At 38.9% G+C, this 18,979-nt stretch overlaps 1 protein-coding gene across 1 annotated transcript; it reads left to right on the forward strand.

Moving 5' to 3' along the window:
• The first annotated feature begins 15,248 nt into the window (after positions 1–15,248).
• Positions 15,249–17,144, forward strand: LOC103401616 (uncharacterized). Its single transcript, XM_017322675.3, has 5 exons — positions 15,249–15,886; positions 15,995–16,066; positions 16,278–16,360; positions 16,471–16,673; positions 16,962–17,144. The coding sequence occupies exons 1-5, from the start codon at positions 15,732–15,734 to the stop codon at positions 17,055–17,057; spliced, it is 609 nt and encodes a 202-aa protein (XP_017178164.3). The 5' UTR covers positions 15,249–15,731; the 3' UTR covers positions 17,058–17,144.
• Positions 17,145–18,979: the final 1,835 nt, after the last annotated feature.

Genomic DNA, 18,979 nt, shown 5'->3' on the forward strand with positions numbered 1-18,979 from the left:
CAATTTCTTTTTTATTTGTTTCATCTCTTCAATTTCTTTTGAACTTAATACTCCTTAATTGTTTAATGTTAACACATAATGAAGATTTATAATCAAATTTATTGCACATGTGGCATAGTTTTATTGGATGTTGGGTCCTACATGTGTTTTAAAAGGCGACCTATAAGTTTCAGGGAGAAGAGAGTTCACATGTCTAAGTGAAACAAATTTTGAGTTTTAGGGAGTAAAATTGTAAGTTTTGAGTACATGAGGCAAAGTGAGATCAAAATAGAATTATGGGAGGCGTAGCTAAAAATAAGCCTAAAAACAAAATAAAACAAAGCTAGCTCCTAGATCCTGCAATTAAATATGACTCATGAGTACCAGCTTTTTTTAAGGAGCGGCGAAGGAAATAAGAAACACCACCTTTAACTAATGGGGAATGCTAGGGAGATAAATTTTTAAACTAAATTTGCAAATCAAATGATATGGTTGTAGGTAATTGGATTACTAATTAAGTGTCGATTAACATACTTGTTTCTTGTTGGTTACACATCATTTAATTTGCAATTTGATTTAAAAAATTTGGTCTCCCTAGCATTATCTTTGACTAACATTACTTTATCATTTCTTGCACAGCTTACCAAATGTTTTGGCTTTTTTTTTTCAAATTTAAAATGATATGAATACCTAATTATTATGGGAAAAGGAGGTCCTATTTACTAATTTTTTTAATGCACAAAAATTTTATGTTGCTTCGGAGTATCTCATAGTATAATTGTATGATACAGGTACACTGGTATAGTGACATTCTCTGTAATAGTATAGAGACATGTGTTAATTTCTCTCTTAAATCATTACATCATTGGCACAAAAAGTCATTGTAGTTATGTATTTATGTCATACAAATCCTTTTGGTATGGAGGAGGTCCATATCTATAATTTACATGCCACGCTATAAATAGTATGGGTGAAATGTAAAACTTTTTCTTTTTGTTTTGGTAAAGGGAGATATGTGAAAACTGGAAAGGCTCTGTTCAGGTGAAGATTTCTCTGGAGAGGGCTCATCGACTCTCAGAACAGCTCCCCAAGGGATTGGCACTTGTACTCATGATCTTGCTTGCTGATGTGCTGCAAGAAGAGGATATAGTTAGTTTTGAAAGGTGCATTTGTGGGGCCTTAGGTGTAGGCCTTGAGGCTCGCAATCAAAACTAACCAAGTGTTAAGCGTGCCACTGCTATCTCAGTATAGCAGATGTAGAACAAGATTGTGTTTAGTCGATTACTTGTGCCCCAAGTTACTCGAACTTCTTGTTATCAAAGGATTGTCGTGGATGAGTTAAGTCCACATTAAGTTCTTTTTCTTGCCTTGCGAACAAGGACTTTCAATTTATAGTCTTGTATGTTCAAATGAAGAGAGTTCAGATCCCTTTAAGTCATTTACTTGGTTCTTGATTGATTTTAATGATAGCATGTCCATTAAACTAACCAGATCCATATGCAAATGGAACTTTTATAATGGGAAAACTGATGGAAATGACTTGAATACATGCTGGAGAGGACATTAAGCAGTAGATCTATTAACTTATAAAACAAACAAAGAGCTTTGAGTAAGATTTCACCTTGTTAGGCAAGGTTGAACTTCAATCACTTCTCTTTTGAATTTACAGGGTTTATTTGCTAAAAAGGGATAGATGGTAAACAAGTTTATGCAAGGGAATCGATATTATGCCACTAGGGATGATAGCAGGGCTTCTAAACTAGACAAAAGATGGCTTTTGTAGGGAATGATCTTGAAAATGATTGAGATCTGGGCTGATTACATCTTTTAGATGCAAATCTGGCTTGATAGCAGAGTTTGTATGTTTGTTTGCTTGAATGGTTGAGTGTCTTTGTCTCTAGGGCCTCTTCCTCATTTTATAGGCAGATTAGCTCGACTGCAGTGACTTTGCTCTTGCCTGAAAGCACTTGGAGGGTAGTGAGTCATCAACTTTTTATTTATGTTGCCACTGAAAAGTGCTTTTTGGCTGATTATGAGTCAGTCCCCATCACTTGACATTTTAAATCATAGGCACATGGCCTATGCATTATTGGGAAGGCGCCAACTTGTCTCTAGGCTTGATGCTGGGCTTCGGGCAAGTCTTCTTTTAATCGGCATCTTTGGGCTTCCACATACTTATAGCCCAAGGTTCAAATATTAATCCAAACAGTGCCCTCTTCAATCGTTGTTGAGCTTGCAAACCAAGGCATAAACAATGATTGAATAGCCGTCTCACATTTTTGCTCGGAACTTAAGCCATTTAAAGCAACCGTTGGTTATCTAAAACCTTTGCACTAACCCACGAACTCCACCGTTAATTGGCCACTTACTATATAATCCTTTCCTAAACCCCTCAGCAGAATACCATAGCCATTCCAAGCCTTTAAATTCCCAGAAATTCCTAGAAATTTCAGAACCTTCATAATTTCCAAAAAATCCTCTTTTGCTTTCTCAGTCTCCTTCAACTCTACTCAATGGCACTTCAAGCTGCATGAACCCAATTTCCCTACGAGACTGGCGAGGGAATTTTCATCATGTGTTGTCTTCTCAATGGCCTTCATCGCCCTCGGGCAAGCTTGCACACTGAACTCTTCTTCGAGGAGGGAGGAATGCACTCATTGGGACCTACATGGACTTCTCAGGTCGCAATTGCTGTTGAAAAAAATATGCCCAAGGATAAATGGTTCACCCCGAACCCTTTCAGGCTAAGTCAGGCATTTCGTCCTCCAAATGGTTGAACCACCGTCGTGGCTTTCCTTTGATGAAGGATGAAGGATGGGTGCAATTGATCAACGGGCTTGAGCCAACCTTAAAGAAAAAGTGGATGAACAACAAAATTTATGAGCTGATAATGTTGTCCAAATCGACTATGATTGCTAAGCCTGAGCTGCTGACAACTGCACTCCTCTTCTGGAACTCGGGCACCAACACTTTCGATTATAGGATGGGCCTTATGTCCCCGACCATCCTAGACATGGCTCAGGTTTTTGGGCTAAGGCCTTCAAGCAGAATCGTGGATGTTACCCACGATTGGGCTCATTCCTCTCACCCGAATGCTAAGAATTCGATCAGCCCTCTTTCCTTTCTTCATTTAGATTATAACTCTGCAACTTTCAAGAGTTATGGAACTTCATTCACAGGTTTTATCCCGTTTGTCAAGAAGGAATTTGGCCCTTCTTCCTCCAAAGCTAATAAAGATCAGGAGCACATGTATTTTCTCCTCTACTGGCTCAATAAACATGTCTTCCCTAATAAATCTAAAGGAGTGAAAGTGGAATGGATTCCCCTAGTAGAGGCTCTTCACAACTTTGACAATGTAGCCACGGGCCCCTTTCTCCTTGTTCATATTTATCATCTTCTGTACGAAATTACAAAGGGTGAACCATTTGAAACCAACCTTAATGGTCCAACTTGGATGATCCAGCTTTGGCTCCAATGATTTTTTCCTGAGCTTCAGCCTCCCAACCTAGAATTCCTAGAAGGAGTAGCCTCTGCTCGAATTTTAGTTGAAGTTTCTCCAACCAATCACTCTACCTTCGCTTATCTATATTTGTTTAGAGTCTACAAGACTTAGGCAGATCTGGAATGGGGTGTTTCAGTCTTAAGGAAATACCATTGGTTCTCTGACCAGACCTTCCATGATGCTTTTGGAGAAGATGTTAGTCCCTTTTGTAGAGAAAGATTTATTAGCTACATCTAATCGAGGGATCTGGTTTGGGGTGTGAGGAGTAACAACTACGAGTGCGAGTTAGAAGTTTATCATCCAAACTTCTGTAGCAGGCAACTGGGCTTCAGGTAAGCCATCCCAGTTCCTTTTATTTGACTCTATTCAATGTGGCACCTCTTATCGTTTGCGCTCCCTACCTGAAGTCACTTTTCAAGCTGCCCGATGTAGTCTTGAGGTCATAAGCAAAGTCGTCTGAAAGCCTATAGCTCTGAACTTTGAATGCACTTTAAGCTTCTCATCTTGGTGGGAAGCAAAATGGACTAAGAAATATGGAGGAGATATGCATGAAGCTCATGACCGCCTCTTCAAGCAACTATCTATCAAGTCCTATCCAAAACCAACTGAGCATGAAGATTGGAAGGAAATGATTCATTACAAGAATCAACTCTTTTTGATAGGTATTTCTTACCCCTTTAACTTGAAAGTTTCATGAATTTTCCCTCTCTAATCATTTCCTTGGTTTCTTTGTACTTGTAGCCCAAGGCAACCCCGCGAAGGTGGTAGTCGGGCAAGATGAAGAAGCTGGGGATGCCTTTGTCCTTCAAGAAGCTTCAGTTAAGTCAAAAATGCAAAGTGCTGGAAATGGCAGAGATGTCTCCGAGTCACTTGGGGATTCTGAGGGTGAGGCAGAACCTGTAGTCGAGTCTTGGGCTACACGTTGGACTCGGGTAATGGTGGTAGAGACTTCAGAATTTGAGCCCGAAGAGTGGTCGGTTCCAACAAAGAAAAGGATGAGGGCACACACTTCCAAAGCCTCTAAGTCTTCTACTTTAGTAGCTGAGCCAAACGTGGTTAGGAATAAGCAAAAAGCCTCCAGTGAGTAAACCTTGTTTAATTCCTCTTATTCTTAGATAGCAATTTTGTAATGAGATCTAAAACTCATATTTCATTTAACTTTAGGGCCCCAAGCAACCAAAAAGCCTAAAATCTGCAAGATTCCATCTTGGAAGAACTGGAGGTATAACTTGCATCTTAAGTTTCATTTCTTTGAGTTCTTCCTTTTTCTTTTCTACTCTCTTTTTGACTTTCTGCCTGATTTCTGAAATAGGCCATAAGGAAAGAAAGAATTTCTCCGCCCAAGGCATCTTCATCTCCAGCTCGAACGGTACAAACTTCCCCTTCAAGGGCTAAGTCTCTAAAGGTACATCTCTTTTTCATTCTTTTGGCTTGTATTTCTACCAATCTTAGAGTTTCAACACTTGTCTTTCATTTTTTGTAGGTTAAGGTTGGGGAACCTGTGTTGGCGATGTCTCCAACCTCCCAAATCAATCTAAAGACAAAGGAAATGCTGCATTTTGTATACGAAGATACTAATTTGGTGAGTATTTGTTATTTTAACACTTTTATGCTTGAAACCTCACTCATTTCATACTTATTTTCTTTTTACTTTTCTTTATCTTCCCATGTACCAACCTTTCATCAATTAGCAACATCTGCATTTGGGAAGCCCGTAGTCCCTGAGATCCTTGTGGTTTCAGAGGTCACAACCCCACAGGCATATCAAGCTGTAAATCCTCTTGATGTACTTGTTGCTTCTGAAGCACCCATCTATCAACCTTAGGTATATAATTATTTAAACTTTTGCTTTTTGTTTTTTTGCAAACTATCCTTTTGACCTTTGTCTTTTTTATGTCTATAGGCCTCTGGTGAGGGCTCGGGCATTATTCCTCATTCTTCAACAAGCACGAATTGTCCTTCTCTATCCTCTATCTCCTACCTTGGTTCTGAACTTAACTTAGGTATATTGACCTCTCTTGTCTCACCTTCCTCTACTCTGAATTATAAACTTTTTTCTTAACTTATCTTCCTTGGTTGCAATAGGGCTCCGGGGAAGGTTTAGGCAAGTCCTCACCATGCCTAGTGTGCAAAACAGAACTTCCTCAACCTCGTCTAGCTTTTGGGGTAACAAGGACTCCTATCCCTAGGCCTAAGAAGAAGACCAGGACCACTACTGCTTATATCTCTCAGGCTCCTCCTTCTGTTGAAGCCTTATCCCTTGCTACACCATCTGAAGTAGCTAGAGCACGACCTTATTCTCTTGTACCGGTTCCTTCAACAGTATCTCTGCTTGAGCTTTTTAAGGAATTCGGGCATCTTAAGACAAAGCTGAGATCTTTAAGGCATCCATCTGAGTTTTTAGGCCTTCAAGATCAACGTCGAATCTTCCAAGAATAGTCTATGAGGGATTTCTTAGCATAATTCAACCTCAAGGTATTTCATGATGTAGAGAAAGCCGTGACTGACTTGTTTAAGGCTGATCAACTATCAATAGTTCAGTACGAGTCCTTCCTTTAATATTTCAAGAACTTGAGGGCTCTTAGAGATCAACATAGTCAGGCTGAGAGGCAAGCCAATTCAGTAAGGTGTTTCAAGGACAAACAATTCAGTACTTCAACTCAAATTCAGCAGCTAATGGATGAAGGTTCAGCAACGGAGGAGATGATCAATATGGTGTCCTCTGATATCAAAAAATTAGAGGAGCAACTTGTTGTGTTGAAAACCGAACATGCGACTCTCTTTGGCAAACTTTAGCAGCAAATTGAAGAAGTGAAGAAAGCAAATATGGAACTGGAAGATGCCGAGTCTCAACTTATCAATAGTAACACGGTTTTGGCCTAGCAGAATTTTCACACTTATGCAGACTTATTACTCCAGAATAATTAATCTTGGTGAAGATATACATCTGTTAGGCTAGGATGGAATGTAATCCTTTCTCATGAAATAAAACATACTTCTTTTCATCTTGACTTGTTTCACATCTTGCATTATATTGAAGTTTTTATTGTCTCCTCTGACTTTACTTCTTTTTGAAATTATTAACTCTCTTTAATATAACGATTTTTAACACCCAAAACAGTTGGATGACATTTCTTAAAAACTTAGCACTAACTAGATGGTTTTGCAAGTTTTTCCCCAAATTGATCAAGTAATATTTTCCCTTTCTTGTTTTTTTTTAATTATTTTTTTTATACACCAACAGTCTTTGGATTAAAGACCTAACTGCAATTACTTGGTCCTTTTTTCTTTGTTCTGACATTACTGGTGTAAGGGAGCTACGATTATATGTGCGTCACCTTAGTCGGGCAGCCATTCTCATCAGTTCTTAAGCACTGGAGAATCCCAATGCTAGGATTATAAAAATTGGATTCTGCCACATTGGCGGTGGGAAGAAATGGTCTTGACTCGGCCTCCACCATATCCCAAAACCCAGGTCATATAGCTCATTCTTCGTGGTAAACTGCCACTTGTTGATGCAGGGTGGAAGGCATCGAGAGACTGCTGAATCCAATCTTGGCCCAGTAAAGCTCCATATGTGGAAGTACTATCCACAACAAATAAGGCTAGCATGATCTACTTGGAACCCAAGTCAACCTTCAAGGGTAATATCTCATGAGTTTTGGTGATGGCTCTAGAAAAACTGGAAACTATTAAGTCTGTGGGGAAGAGATCCTTTTCACTTCTACATACCATTTTCATTTGCTTGAAAGGTAACACATTGACCGTGGCACATCCATCAATCAAAACCTTCTTGAAGGGTACTCCCTCCAGATGAGCAGTTACATAAATGGGCTTGAGATGGTTGGCTAGGGTCAAACTCGGGCGACTGAAGACCATTTCGTCGGTGTACACTCTCTTGGGCTCCTTCCTTGTAGGCTCAGGCAAACTTGCTTTGCTCGACTCCTCTTTTCCTAACATGTGCCATCATAGGTTCTGTTACTAAGTAATCACCCTCTATTGTGGCAGGTTGATCAGGCTCAACACAAAACATGGCAGATAAAATACATGTCATGTTTACGTGGAAGTTGCTAAGTCCAGATAAGTCCTCATTGTTGCTCTCAATGTTGCCCATGAACTCATCCAACCAGGCATGTGCTTCTACGGGCATCATTAATTCAGGCAGCCCTTCATCTTGGGTTATGCCAAAGTTCAACATTTGTCGTGGGACTTCACAAAAATTATTAACCAATAATGGTGCGGGCAACCCCCTATCAAGTGAGATCGTTCCAAAACATATTGGTTCTAGGCTCCATCTTAGGGTTGGCATCATCACCATATCCTCTTGAGCTCTCCTCAAGATTCTATATTTCCCAGGATAGGGGTTTTGCAGCACATGGTCTCCTTCCCCTTCGGTCTTGCTATTAGCTTTCTCCACCTCTTTCTTGGTTCTCCAATGGAGTTGATTTCTTCCCCCATTAGGTATTTTCTCAAACTTTACATTCTCAGGGGTTTCTGAGGCAATGAGGACTTTCAATGAGTTCATGTGGGCTTTGTGTTGCCTCTGGACTCTCCTGATCATGGAGGCTCCCATTTCTTTTACGGGTTTCTCATCCTTTCCAACCACATACCATTTCCGCTTGAGTCAGGCAGGATTCTTCTTCTTGACTGGATTCACTATCATTTCCTTGCTTCTGACATCTCTACCGGCATAGTTTGGTTGGGGTGGCCTCATACCCACCCACATTGGCACCTTGGCTTATCTGTCTTCTACATCTTCAGAAGCTACGTAATTCCTAAACACTTCCAACAAGCCTTTTGGTTGAGAGTCTCATCCTAATTGTCGGAAAACATTCCTAGAGGTCTCTCTTTCAGCTGCTCGCATGACATTTATGCGGGCTTCTTGCTTTTTTTTTTTTTTTTTTTTTTTTTTTTTTCTGATAAGCTCTTGATTGATAATGGCTCCTATTGCTAGGACTTCTAACTTACACTCGCATTGGCACTTGTTACATAACACCATTCCTTTGATTATGGCTATTTTGGGTTTCTCGGGCAACTTGACAGCTCATTCAGTCGGCCTATCAACTTGCCTCCGTTCTGCTTTCACCTCCTAGGTAGCTTTTCTTTTCCCCTTTTCAGCCCACGTTAAGTTGATCATGTTTATTGGGGCTTCTGGGAAAGGGTTAGTGTCAATCATCATATTGGCATGCGGTTTCTCCAGCAACAACTTTCCTTTCACTATAAGGTCTTGTATCCAATCCCTGAACTGGACACAGTTGGTTATGGAGTGATTGAAAGTGTAATGCATCTTGCAATACTTCTTCCCTCTCAGTTCTTTGGGCTTGGATATCTTTTTGGTGCTGTCGTGCACAATCATTCTCGCCCGAACCAACTCCTCACAGATCTCCACAGCCTTGGTTAAGTCAAAGGAATAACTCTGGTATTTGGGGGGCTTCACGGGGATAAATCTACCATTATTCATGATTACTTTCTGGTCCTTGATCGGCTGGACTAACCTCTTCACTATTAAAGGTTTAAAGGGGGTAGTCATTTCCGCCGCGTATATGTCCATTCTCTCTCATTCATGGCCATTATTCTCTTCTGGCTCTCCTTTAAACTCCACTTGATGGATTGCAGCTTTGCTTTTGTAGAAATGAGGCACCTTAGATAAGTGTTTTACTTGCTCCTCTAGTAATAGCTTCTCATACTTGGTGGCAGTAATCACCAACTCATGTAGCTTATTGAACTGTGCATCATAGAACTTCTTTCTTAAAGGCAATCTCAACACCTTCTGAGCGATGAATATGAGCTGTGCATGATTTATAGGGAATTAACACCTCATCCTTGTCCTTCTGAACCTCATCATGAAGTATTGAGTGGACTCATGCTCATACTGCTTAATTTCAACCAAATCATTGATAGTCATCTCGGGCTCGACCTTGTAAAACTGCTCATGGAAGGCTATCTCCATTTGCCCCTAGTTGGCAATAGAATTATGGGGCAACGAAAAGTACCACTGAGATGCTAAACCCACCAAAGAGTTTCCAAACAATCTCAAATTGTAGTTGGAATTGTCTTTAAATGCCATACAGTGATTAGAGAACTTGAAAATGTGATCTCTAGAAGACACATTGCAGTCTTCTTCGCTGAATGTTGGGAATGCGGACATCTTGAAGTTGACTAGGAATGGGTTCTGCTCATCAATGTACCCATGATAGGGCTTCTAATAGGTAATCCTAAACAGTGGGCGAGCTTGTGGCTAAGCATTCTAGGCCACCATCCTCCTTAACTCGACTAATTTATCTCTAAGTTGTTAGTGAGCTGTATTATCAGAAAGAGTATGAGGAAATTCCCATTTTGGGCTACGATCATTGCCGAAAAAGTCTCTTTTCTTGGTTTGGGCTTCCTCCACTTGGCATCCCCCTGGCCAATGGGGGTGGCCTATAAGGAGGAAGCTTGTCTACCTTGGTAGGCTCGCCTTTTCCACTGGATTCCCCGATCAATTGGGGCATCCCATATTTCGTTCTTTCTTGCCCGCTCTACCCCCTACTATTAAGTGAAAATAGTGGGGGGTCGGACAATTCTGCTTCTAAGATTTCCTCTAACACTGGCTGATCAATTCCAGATCCATCATTGTTTTTATCTTTACCATTCTTTCCCTTAAGTAAAGGAAAGAATAGAATAACTGGTTCTTCCTCAAGGTTTGCTCCCCTCACGCAACCATTCTTTGGAGTAAAGTACTCAAGATCTAGTATTCTTTGTAAACTCCCTGTCAAAGAACAGAAACTGCTTACTTCTCCTTTAGTTTCCAGGTAAATCTTCTCCATACTTCTTAACACTTGCACCATGGTGGCTTGCAAGTCTTCATTGGTTACCATTCCCCTCGACTTCTCAGATGAGGTCGGGCTTCTTAGAACAACTGGTCCTTGTGAAAAGGGAACATTCTCTGGGCGATCTGTCATGTTTGATCTTGGTAGACACTAGGGTAGCTTGTATTCTGTGTTCCACTAGAAGGTTTTCTCCTTCATTTTTCTTCTTGGCATACAAGACTAATGTGATCCCACCAGGCGTGCCAAAACTATGTTCGGGCGAAGATTTCTCCGGAGATAGCTCCTCGGCTCTCAACACAGCTCCCTAAGGGATTGGCACTTTGGATGTGTAGTCAGGCTCTTGCTTGCTAATGTGCTGCAAGAAGAGGATAGAGTTAGTTTTGAAATGTGCCTTTATGGGGCCTTAGGTGTAGGCCTTGAGGCTCGCAATCAAAACTAACCAAGTGCTAGGCGTGCCACTGCTATCTCAATATAGCAGATGTAGAACAAGATTGTGTTTAGTCAATTACTTGCGCCCCAAGTTACTCGGACTTCTTGTTATCAAAAGATTGTCGTGGATGGGTTAAGTCCACATCAAGTTCTTTTTCTTGCCTTGCGAACAAAGACTTTTAGTTCAAAGTCTTGTATGTTCGAATAGAGGGAGTTCAGATCCCCTTAAGTCATTTACTTGGTTCTTGATTGATTTTAATGATAGCATGTCCATTAAACTAACCAGATCCGGATGTAAATGGAAGTCTTATAATGGGAAAACTGATGGAAATGACTTGAATACATGTTGGAGAAGACATTAAGCAGTAGATCTATTAACTTATAAAACAAACAAAGAGCTTTGAGCAAGATTTCACCTTGTATGAAAATGTTGAACTTCTTGCAATCACTTCTCTTTTGAGTTTACAGGGTTTATTCGCTAAAATGGGATGGATGGTAAACAAGTTTACACAAGGGAATCGATACTATGCCACTATGGGTGATAGTAGAGCTTCTAAACTAGACAAAAGATGGCTTTTGTAGGGAATGATCTTGAAAATGATTGAGATCTGGGCTAATTACAACTTTTAGATGCAAATCTGGCTTGAGAGCAGAGCTTGTATGTTTGTTTGTTTGATTGGTTGAGTATCCTTATCTCTGGGGCTTGTTCCTCCTTTTATAGGCAAATTAGCTCGACTGCAATGACCTTGCTCTTACCCGAAAACACTGGAAGGTAGTGAGTCATCAACTTTTTACTTGTGTTGCCACTGAAAAGTGCTTTTTGGCTGATTGTGAGTCAGTCCTCATCACTTGACATTTTAATCATAAGCACATGGCCTATGCATTAATGGGAATGTGCCAACTTGTCTCTGAGCTTGATGCTGGGCTTCGGGCAGGTTTTCTTTTAATCGGCATCTTTGGGCTTCCACATACTTAGAGCCCAAGGTTCAAATATTAACCCAAACAAATTCTCTCTCCGGTACATCATTCTGTGAACTACTAATAGCTCTAGCTCATTGAATTTAGCTACCAATTGCCATTATCTTTTGTATAATCGCTATGAAAATTGCACTATTTGAGAAAAATCTTCATAATTTGATCTCTTTCTGACGTTCTAAGATCCAAATGCCTCTGATGTAATCAATAATCTCATCCATGTGCACTTAAAAAACTACTTGAAATAAACAAAATTGTAAACTTTATAAAGTATTAGTTAAAAAAAAAAAACCAATCAGAAATTGTTTGGTCACATGAGTTTGTGCAACCAATTATACAAGACACTGCTGTAGGAGAAAGTGCCGTGCACACGCTTATCTGCGGCAGTCTTGTACTTCGCATGGGTATTCTCTAACTTTTAATATCCTCCTTTGTTGTATGCACATCATCCGCCATATGCTCTGCTACTGTGCCAACTTCATGTCCGATTTGAAAACTTCACCAAATCATCTACATGGTTAGAAACTGAGGTATAATCTATACATAATGGTGACTTTCTTGTGACACTACGAACAACATTATTCTAAGCAAACTCCACTTGAGGAAATTCAAAATTCCATTGCTTCGACTTTTCTCCACAAACACTTCGAATTATGCACTTGTTTGAAAGTGCTACTCTATAAAGCATTTTTTCTCACTAGTGCTTCTTGTTAGTAGTGCTTTTACGAAGAAACAGTTTATTGGTTGGCAAGCAATTAAGTAGGTACTTTTATACTTTATAGAAGTGTTTTTGTTGTTTGGCAGGCAACCAATTATGTAGCAACTAAACAAAAAATAAATATATAAGTTGAAATACAAATCCTAAGATAAACGTGACACGTCAAACTTTCTTGTTCTTAAGACACTTTAATTTTTTTTGTTAGATTGCTTCAACACAACAAACATATTTTATTTTTTATTTCACTGAAGATGTCTACAACTTTCATAAAGAGCTCATATTATTTACAACTTCAGACAAGCCTTCCAAACCTTGCATCACTTCCTCAACGCTCGGATGGGCTACGCAAGTTCTTCCTCTGATTTTCTTTCGCTATCCTCTTAAGCATTTCTATGTTGAGGGCCTCCTTTCACCATGGACCGGCTACTCATCATCACAGTTGGTTTGAGGAATACGATTAATCAAGGCTGTCAACAATTGAGTGAGTTGAGCAAACTAAGCAACAATGGCATAAAAAATCTACCCGGTAACAAGTTCAACCCCACGACGATCGACGTCTAGGTTCCTATCATGACCATCATCATTGTCATTGAAAATAGGGCGAATCCCTTCTTTAAGTGCTACTTAGCGCAATGTGACAAAGAGAGGGTATGGAACAGGGCGTTTGTTTGCCCTCACTAAGTGGGACAGGACTGGACAGAACTAGCTGTTAGTCCAATACCGTGTTTGTTCCATGCTAGGACTAACATTAATGAGACTAAAGGGAACTAGTATGGACAAAACCCTTCACTAAGAGGTCTTAGCGAGACCCCCCAATAACCATGGGACTAGCTAAGACTATCATCTCTCATCCTCGTCATGCTCAACAACCACTTCCGATAGACTCCTCGTCATCTCCGGTCACCTAGATCATAATAAAATATTAATAATTTATATATTAAATAATATAATATTAGAATTTGTTATTATCCAGCTTCTTAGTCCAACACTGCACCAAACGCTTCATTAAGTTAGTCCAGCTTAGTCTAATCTAAGCCAGTCCAACTTAGTCCTTGAAGCTAGTCCAGTCCGAGATAGTCCGGCGCAACAAACGCCCAAAGGACAAGTAAAGTAGAATCCACATAGAAAATATGAGGAAAAAATCAAAGTTTTTATTGATTGATAGTGCAAATGATACACAAACCATAGCATCCTAAGGGTGGTTTATAGATGCCTCTTAACCCTAGACTTTCCAATAGTTCAAATAAGAACAAATTAAACAATTATCAAAATAGCGAATATGTCTTAAAATCTTAGAATGCTGTTTCCACAGTAAATGATATTGCAATAGAACTCTACCAAAAAAACTATATCACAAAATGTAGTGAGACTTGTTCTCTTTGAAACAGCGGGTAATGAGCCCAAATTAGACACCGAAGAATTTGCAAGGCATTATTCTTCTTGTTGCGGGATTTTTGCCATTCATTTTTATCTTCAATCCTCCACCGTCTGATTTACATCATAATCAAGTTGGCTATAGCTCAACTAGTTCTTGTCTAAAAATAAGTATAGGTGGAAGCCACTAAAAGATCAAGTAGGAGATTGAGTCAGCACTGAATAAAGCAGGGGAAGTGACCAAAGATGTTGGTGACGAGCCAAATGTACAAGTAACTACAGAAGAAAAAAAAAAAAAAAAAGAAGTAAAATATGAGTTTTGTAGTCCATAGAAGAAAACAACTGGATCCTTACAGTTCAGTCATCTCCAATAAAGCTAAATTCTTTTTAGTTGTATTCATGAATTAATATTGTTATGAAACCAACTTCCATGTTAAGAGTAATGAACTATTCTATGTTTGACCGGCACATATATGATATAAAGATGAGTTCGTGAATTAATATTGTTATTAAACCAACTTCCATGTTAAGAGTAATGAACTATTCTATGTTTGACTGGCACATATATGATATAAATCTCATCTTTTAATTGCGATGAACAGCAAATGATTTATAGCTCAAATTGTTACGAGCGAATGAACAACTGATTGAATTAATTTATTACCAGCTTATTGTGAGGTACTAATTAAAAAAAATGTACAAAAATAATTAATTATTAAAAAATGTTAAAATGACGAAAATACCCCTGCATTATTTTGGGTTGCTTTTGAAATTTTTTATTTTGGGAGCATTTTTGTCCAAAAATTTGTGGTGAAACTTGTGACCCCAAAATGAGTTGTTAGCTTTATATATAAATATTGTTTTTATTTGTAAATAAGATGTTTTAAGTTCAATTTATGGAAATAGCAAATTTGATATCAAATTATTATAATAGCGGCTTCACATGAATAGCACAGTTCTTGGTGCAAATATATTATATTTTTTGTTAAAAACAAACAAAAAAAAAGCTTCTGGGTATTAATGAATAATGTTGGAGAGACCAAATTTAAAGATAAAATTTATGAACTAAATGATATGTCACCAATAGATATAAGCATGTTAAACAAAATTTAAGTAATAAATCAATCATCAACTTATATATCTTTTAGTTTCTAAAATTTTGTTTATAAATTTAGTTATCTGCATTATTAGTATTAAATATGGAAACCACTTTATCATTATCCCACATGGTATTCCTTTGTTTATTCGAATTAAAATATGAATTATGGATATATACACTGTTCTTACCTAATTCTTAAGGACAGGGGGGCCCTTTGTGCTAAATTTTCTGCAGTATGGTCCATATAAATCATTTTCTCCCTTCCACTATTTTTATGGGCCAATGTGAAAATGCTCTCTCCTTTACAGGAAAGATTCCAGTCCCCTGAAATACTATTAGCTCATACTGAACTAGATAGTAGCTACCAATTACTTTTTTCTTTTGCCTAATCGTTTTATCAGCAGAATACCACTTTTTTTTTTCTAAGTCACGGATAGTGACTAATTTGATTAAATACTGAATCACCACGCTCTTAATGGCTAAAAGATTTTCAATTTGCTTGATTTATTGGAGTGTTCTTTGAAAGCCATTGGTGTTAGCACGGTGGTAATTATTTTAAATTTTTTATTTAAAATTAAATACAAACAGTATATGAAGAAAATTAATCACACGTACTCGATAAATAGACACAATAAAGTAATTTTAGGGATCCTCACAAAGAGGATCCCGAAAAGATCCTCATCTATCCCCCATAATTAAAAAAAGTAAAACTTGTACCGTTTCATTATTTTTTTCCCTTCAAAGAAGATTTTCTTGTCTAGCAAAAGGTGCTGTGTTAACTAATATGTGTTTTTCCTTTTCTTTGTTCTTCCCTCTTCTTAGAAAAGCTCCTTTTGGGATTGATCTATGGCAACCATCAATATCTTCCAGAACCCTTACATGCCTATCCTCCACAAGTCCCAACTCCTCCATACCAGTTTTGCATATCAAAGATCATCATCCACCAAAATCCCATGTGATCATCAATCGATCAGAAGAAATCATCAGAAACTAGTCACCTTGTAAGCTTCAGTTCACTAGTATTATATATTTTTCAGCATATCTTTTTCTGCATAAATCTTTCACTTATTGCGTATCTAAATTGTCACAAAAACTGGCTGTGGTTAAAGGGTGACACATGCATCAGATAAATCTCAACCAGATGCTCAACTTTCTGCTGATGATTCTCCATTATCTTCTTGGTGAGGTTATTAATTTCTTTTTTCTTTCCGTGATTCGGTTTAGCAGTTGTGATCTTTCTGATCCGTACAATATTTTACTTTAAACTAATCTAAACTGAGGGAAGGCGAAAGAGTTGTGTTCTATACTAACTTTACTTCTTGTCACACGGTGGCAATATTAATCAGCACCTCTTTCATATTGACTCTCTGGTGCTTTTGGCTTTCCTTGCAGGAAAACCTGGATTGTGGGATTAATGTTGACAATCATAATACCTTCTTTGAGACACAAATGGGGACCCTTGCTGGCCCTCAAAAGTACATTTCCAAGCCTAATTATCATTAATTTTCCATTATATTAATTTTGCTATTTCTATTCCCTAGATTATTAAGCTTCTAGGGATGATTAAATTTGGTGATTTAATTAGGCAAGGTAGACACGGCAGTAGACACAGTGGAATCTGTGACGGAGGTGGTGGAAGAGTTAGCTGAGCAAGTAGAGAAGGTGGCTGAGCAAGTAGAAGACAAGCTTCCTGAGGATGCCAAGCTTAGAGACGCAATGGAGTCCATTGAACATCTTGCTGAGGAAGCAGTCAAGAAAGCTGAGCTAGCCAAGGATGTCATTCATAAGGTGAATAATTAAGGGAAATGATAAACATACTCTTTTCTTCTTTCACTCACTTTGTGTTATTATATCTATTATTTTTGTTTGATTTATTCATGGCCACAAATAAAAAAAATGTGTAACGGACTAAAAAGTGTGAAAATCAACTTCCATGATTAATTACTACTCCATCACAAAATTTTACTTATTTGTTTTGGATTTTTAAAAACATTTTGCCACTTTGTAGTTCATAAAGTACAATATTGGTGCATTATTGGTGAATGGTGATATGATGTTTCATATATTTAATTGCAGGTGGAGGAAGTGGAGGAAGAGGTTGAGAAGGCACTACTCACTGGGTCAGATACTACTGATCCTGCCAAGGGGGAGAAGGGCCAAAAGAGTACTTGACTACACTTTACCAATTTATTGAGATTTCATTGACCTATTGCTGTATATACCCATTTTGCCATAAATTTATAAATTAGTATTTCCTCATGCCATGTCCGTTCTGTAGATCACTAATCAAATCATTTGATTTTCTTCTCTCTTGTTTTGAATAATCTTTTTGCCAAAACGTGCAAAGCATTTATCCATTTTGTTTTGGGTTGAAGAAAATCGGTATTATACTATTGAAGACGTAACAAAATCGGTACCAGAGGTAAAATTAGAAGACTAACAACAACAACAACAACAACAACAAAGCCTTTTCCCACTAAGTGGGGTCGGCTATATGAATCCAAGAACGCCATTGCGCTCGGTTTTGTGTCATGTCCTCCGTTAGATCCAAATACTCTAAGTCTTTTCTTAGGGTCTCTTCCAAAGTTTTCCTAGGTCTTCCTCTACCTCTTCGGCCCTGAACCTCTATCCCGTAGTCACATCTTCGAACCGGAGCGTCAGTAGGCCTTCTTTGCACATATCCAAACCCTTTTTGTGTACGTGTTGGTGTTTCACCGCCCAACATTCTGTGCCATACAGTATCGCCGGCCTTATTGTCGTCCTATAAAATTTTCCCTTGAGCTTTAGTGGCCTACGACGGTCACACAACACGCCGGATGCACTCTCCATTTCATCCATCCAGCTTGTATTCTATGATTGAGATCTCCATCTAATTCTCCGCTCTTTTGCAAGATATAGATCCTAGGTAGCGAAAACGGTCGCCCTTTGGTATTTCCTGATCTCCGATCCTCACCCCTAACTCATTTTGGCCTCCATTTACACTGAACTTGCACTCCATATATTCTGTCTTTGATCGGCTTAGGCGAAGACCTTTAGATTCCAACACTTCTCTCCAAAGGTTAAGCTTCGCATTTACCCTTCCTGAGTTTCATCTATCAACACTATATCGTTTGCGAAAAGCATACACCAAGGAATATCATCTTGAATATGTCATGTTAACTCATCCATTACCAACGCAAAAAGGTAATGACTTAAGGATTGTTGATGCACAAAATCAGTGAGGACTTTGGTACAACAGAAAGTATTAAGTTTGTGATCTTCGCTAGATTGCTCTGGTCATTAGTGTGGATAAGTATGTAAATGGATAGAGATAGGAAAGCAAACACAAGATGTACGTGGTTCACCCAGATTGGCTACGTCCATGGAGTAGAGGAGTTCTCATTAATTGTGAAGGGTTTACGCAAGTACATAGGTTCAAGCTCTCCTTTAGTGAGTACAAGTGAATGATTTAGTACAAATGACATATGTTCAAGCTCTCGTCTTCACTTGCCTTATCTGTCTCATAGGTAGATGTGGCATCTTCTCTGGAAGTACGCTTCCTCCATCCAGGGGTGGTATCTTTAACTGGTGGAGATGCACAAGGTAATGTATCAATTTCACTTGAAGCTTACTTGTAGTTTCAGGCTTGGTCAAGCGCGATACAAACCATGTAGTGGGAGTCCCCCAAGTCGCCGAGCTAGGGGATCTGCTGAAAGAGGTGACAGACAAGGTAAGCAATCAGAGCTCCAAGCAATCAGTCCTAGATCAGAAGTTTGATTTCGAGTTCCGGCTGATTGTTCTCATTCTCCCTATCTTGCAGGCAGCATGAAGGATAAAGAGAAGAAAAGGAGAATAGATGATATGAGATACTTTTGCTTTTGAAGAAGTAACTTTCCACAGACTTATTCTTGAACTGGGCTGGAGGATTGTTTGGTTTCCTCCAGAGTATAAGGCCGACTGAAGAATTTGAGGGTCAAAACAAGTCCATCAAATCTAGAGTACGTTCGACCCTGCTGATATGTGATACTTTTGCTGTTGACAAAGTAGTTGATGTATCGGCACGTGTTCTGTTACGCTTGTCTCCACATGCTTCCTTGTATCCTTCTCACTTTCCC

This window comes from Malus domestica, chromosome 15 (assembly GCF_042453785.1).
Source record: "Malus domestica chromosome 15, GDT2T_hap1".
Lineage (NCBI taxonomy): Eukaryota > Viridiplantae > Streptophyta > Magnoliopsida > Rosales > Rosaceae > Malus > Malus domestica.

What these genes read in the sequence shown, in the direction of transcription:
- LOC103401616 (XM_017322675.3), top strand. Translation starts at nt 15,732, where the DNA reads ATGGCAACCATCAATATCTTCCAGAACCCTTACATGCCTATCCTCCAC. An exon ending in CATCAGAAACTAGTCACCTT is followed by an intron (nt 15,887 to 15,994) that starts GTAAGCTTCAGT and finishes CTGTGGTTAAAG; the next exon opens with GGTGACACATGCATCAGATA. An exon ending in GATTCTCCATTATCTTCTTG is followed by an intron (nt 16,067 to 16,277) that starts GTGAGGTTATTA and finishes CTTTCCTTGCAG; the next exon opens with GAAAACCTGGATTGTGGGAT.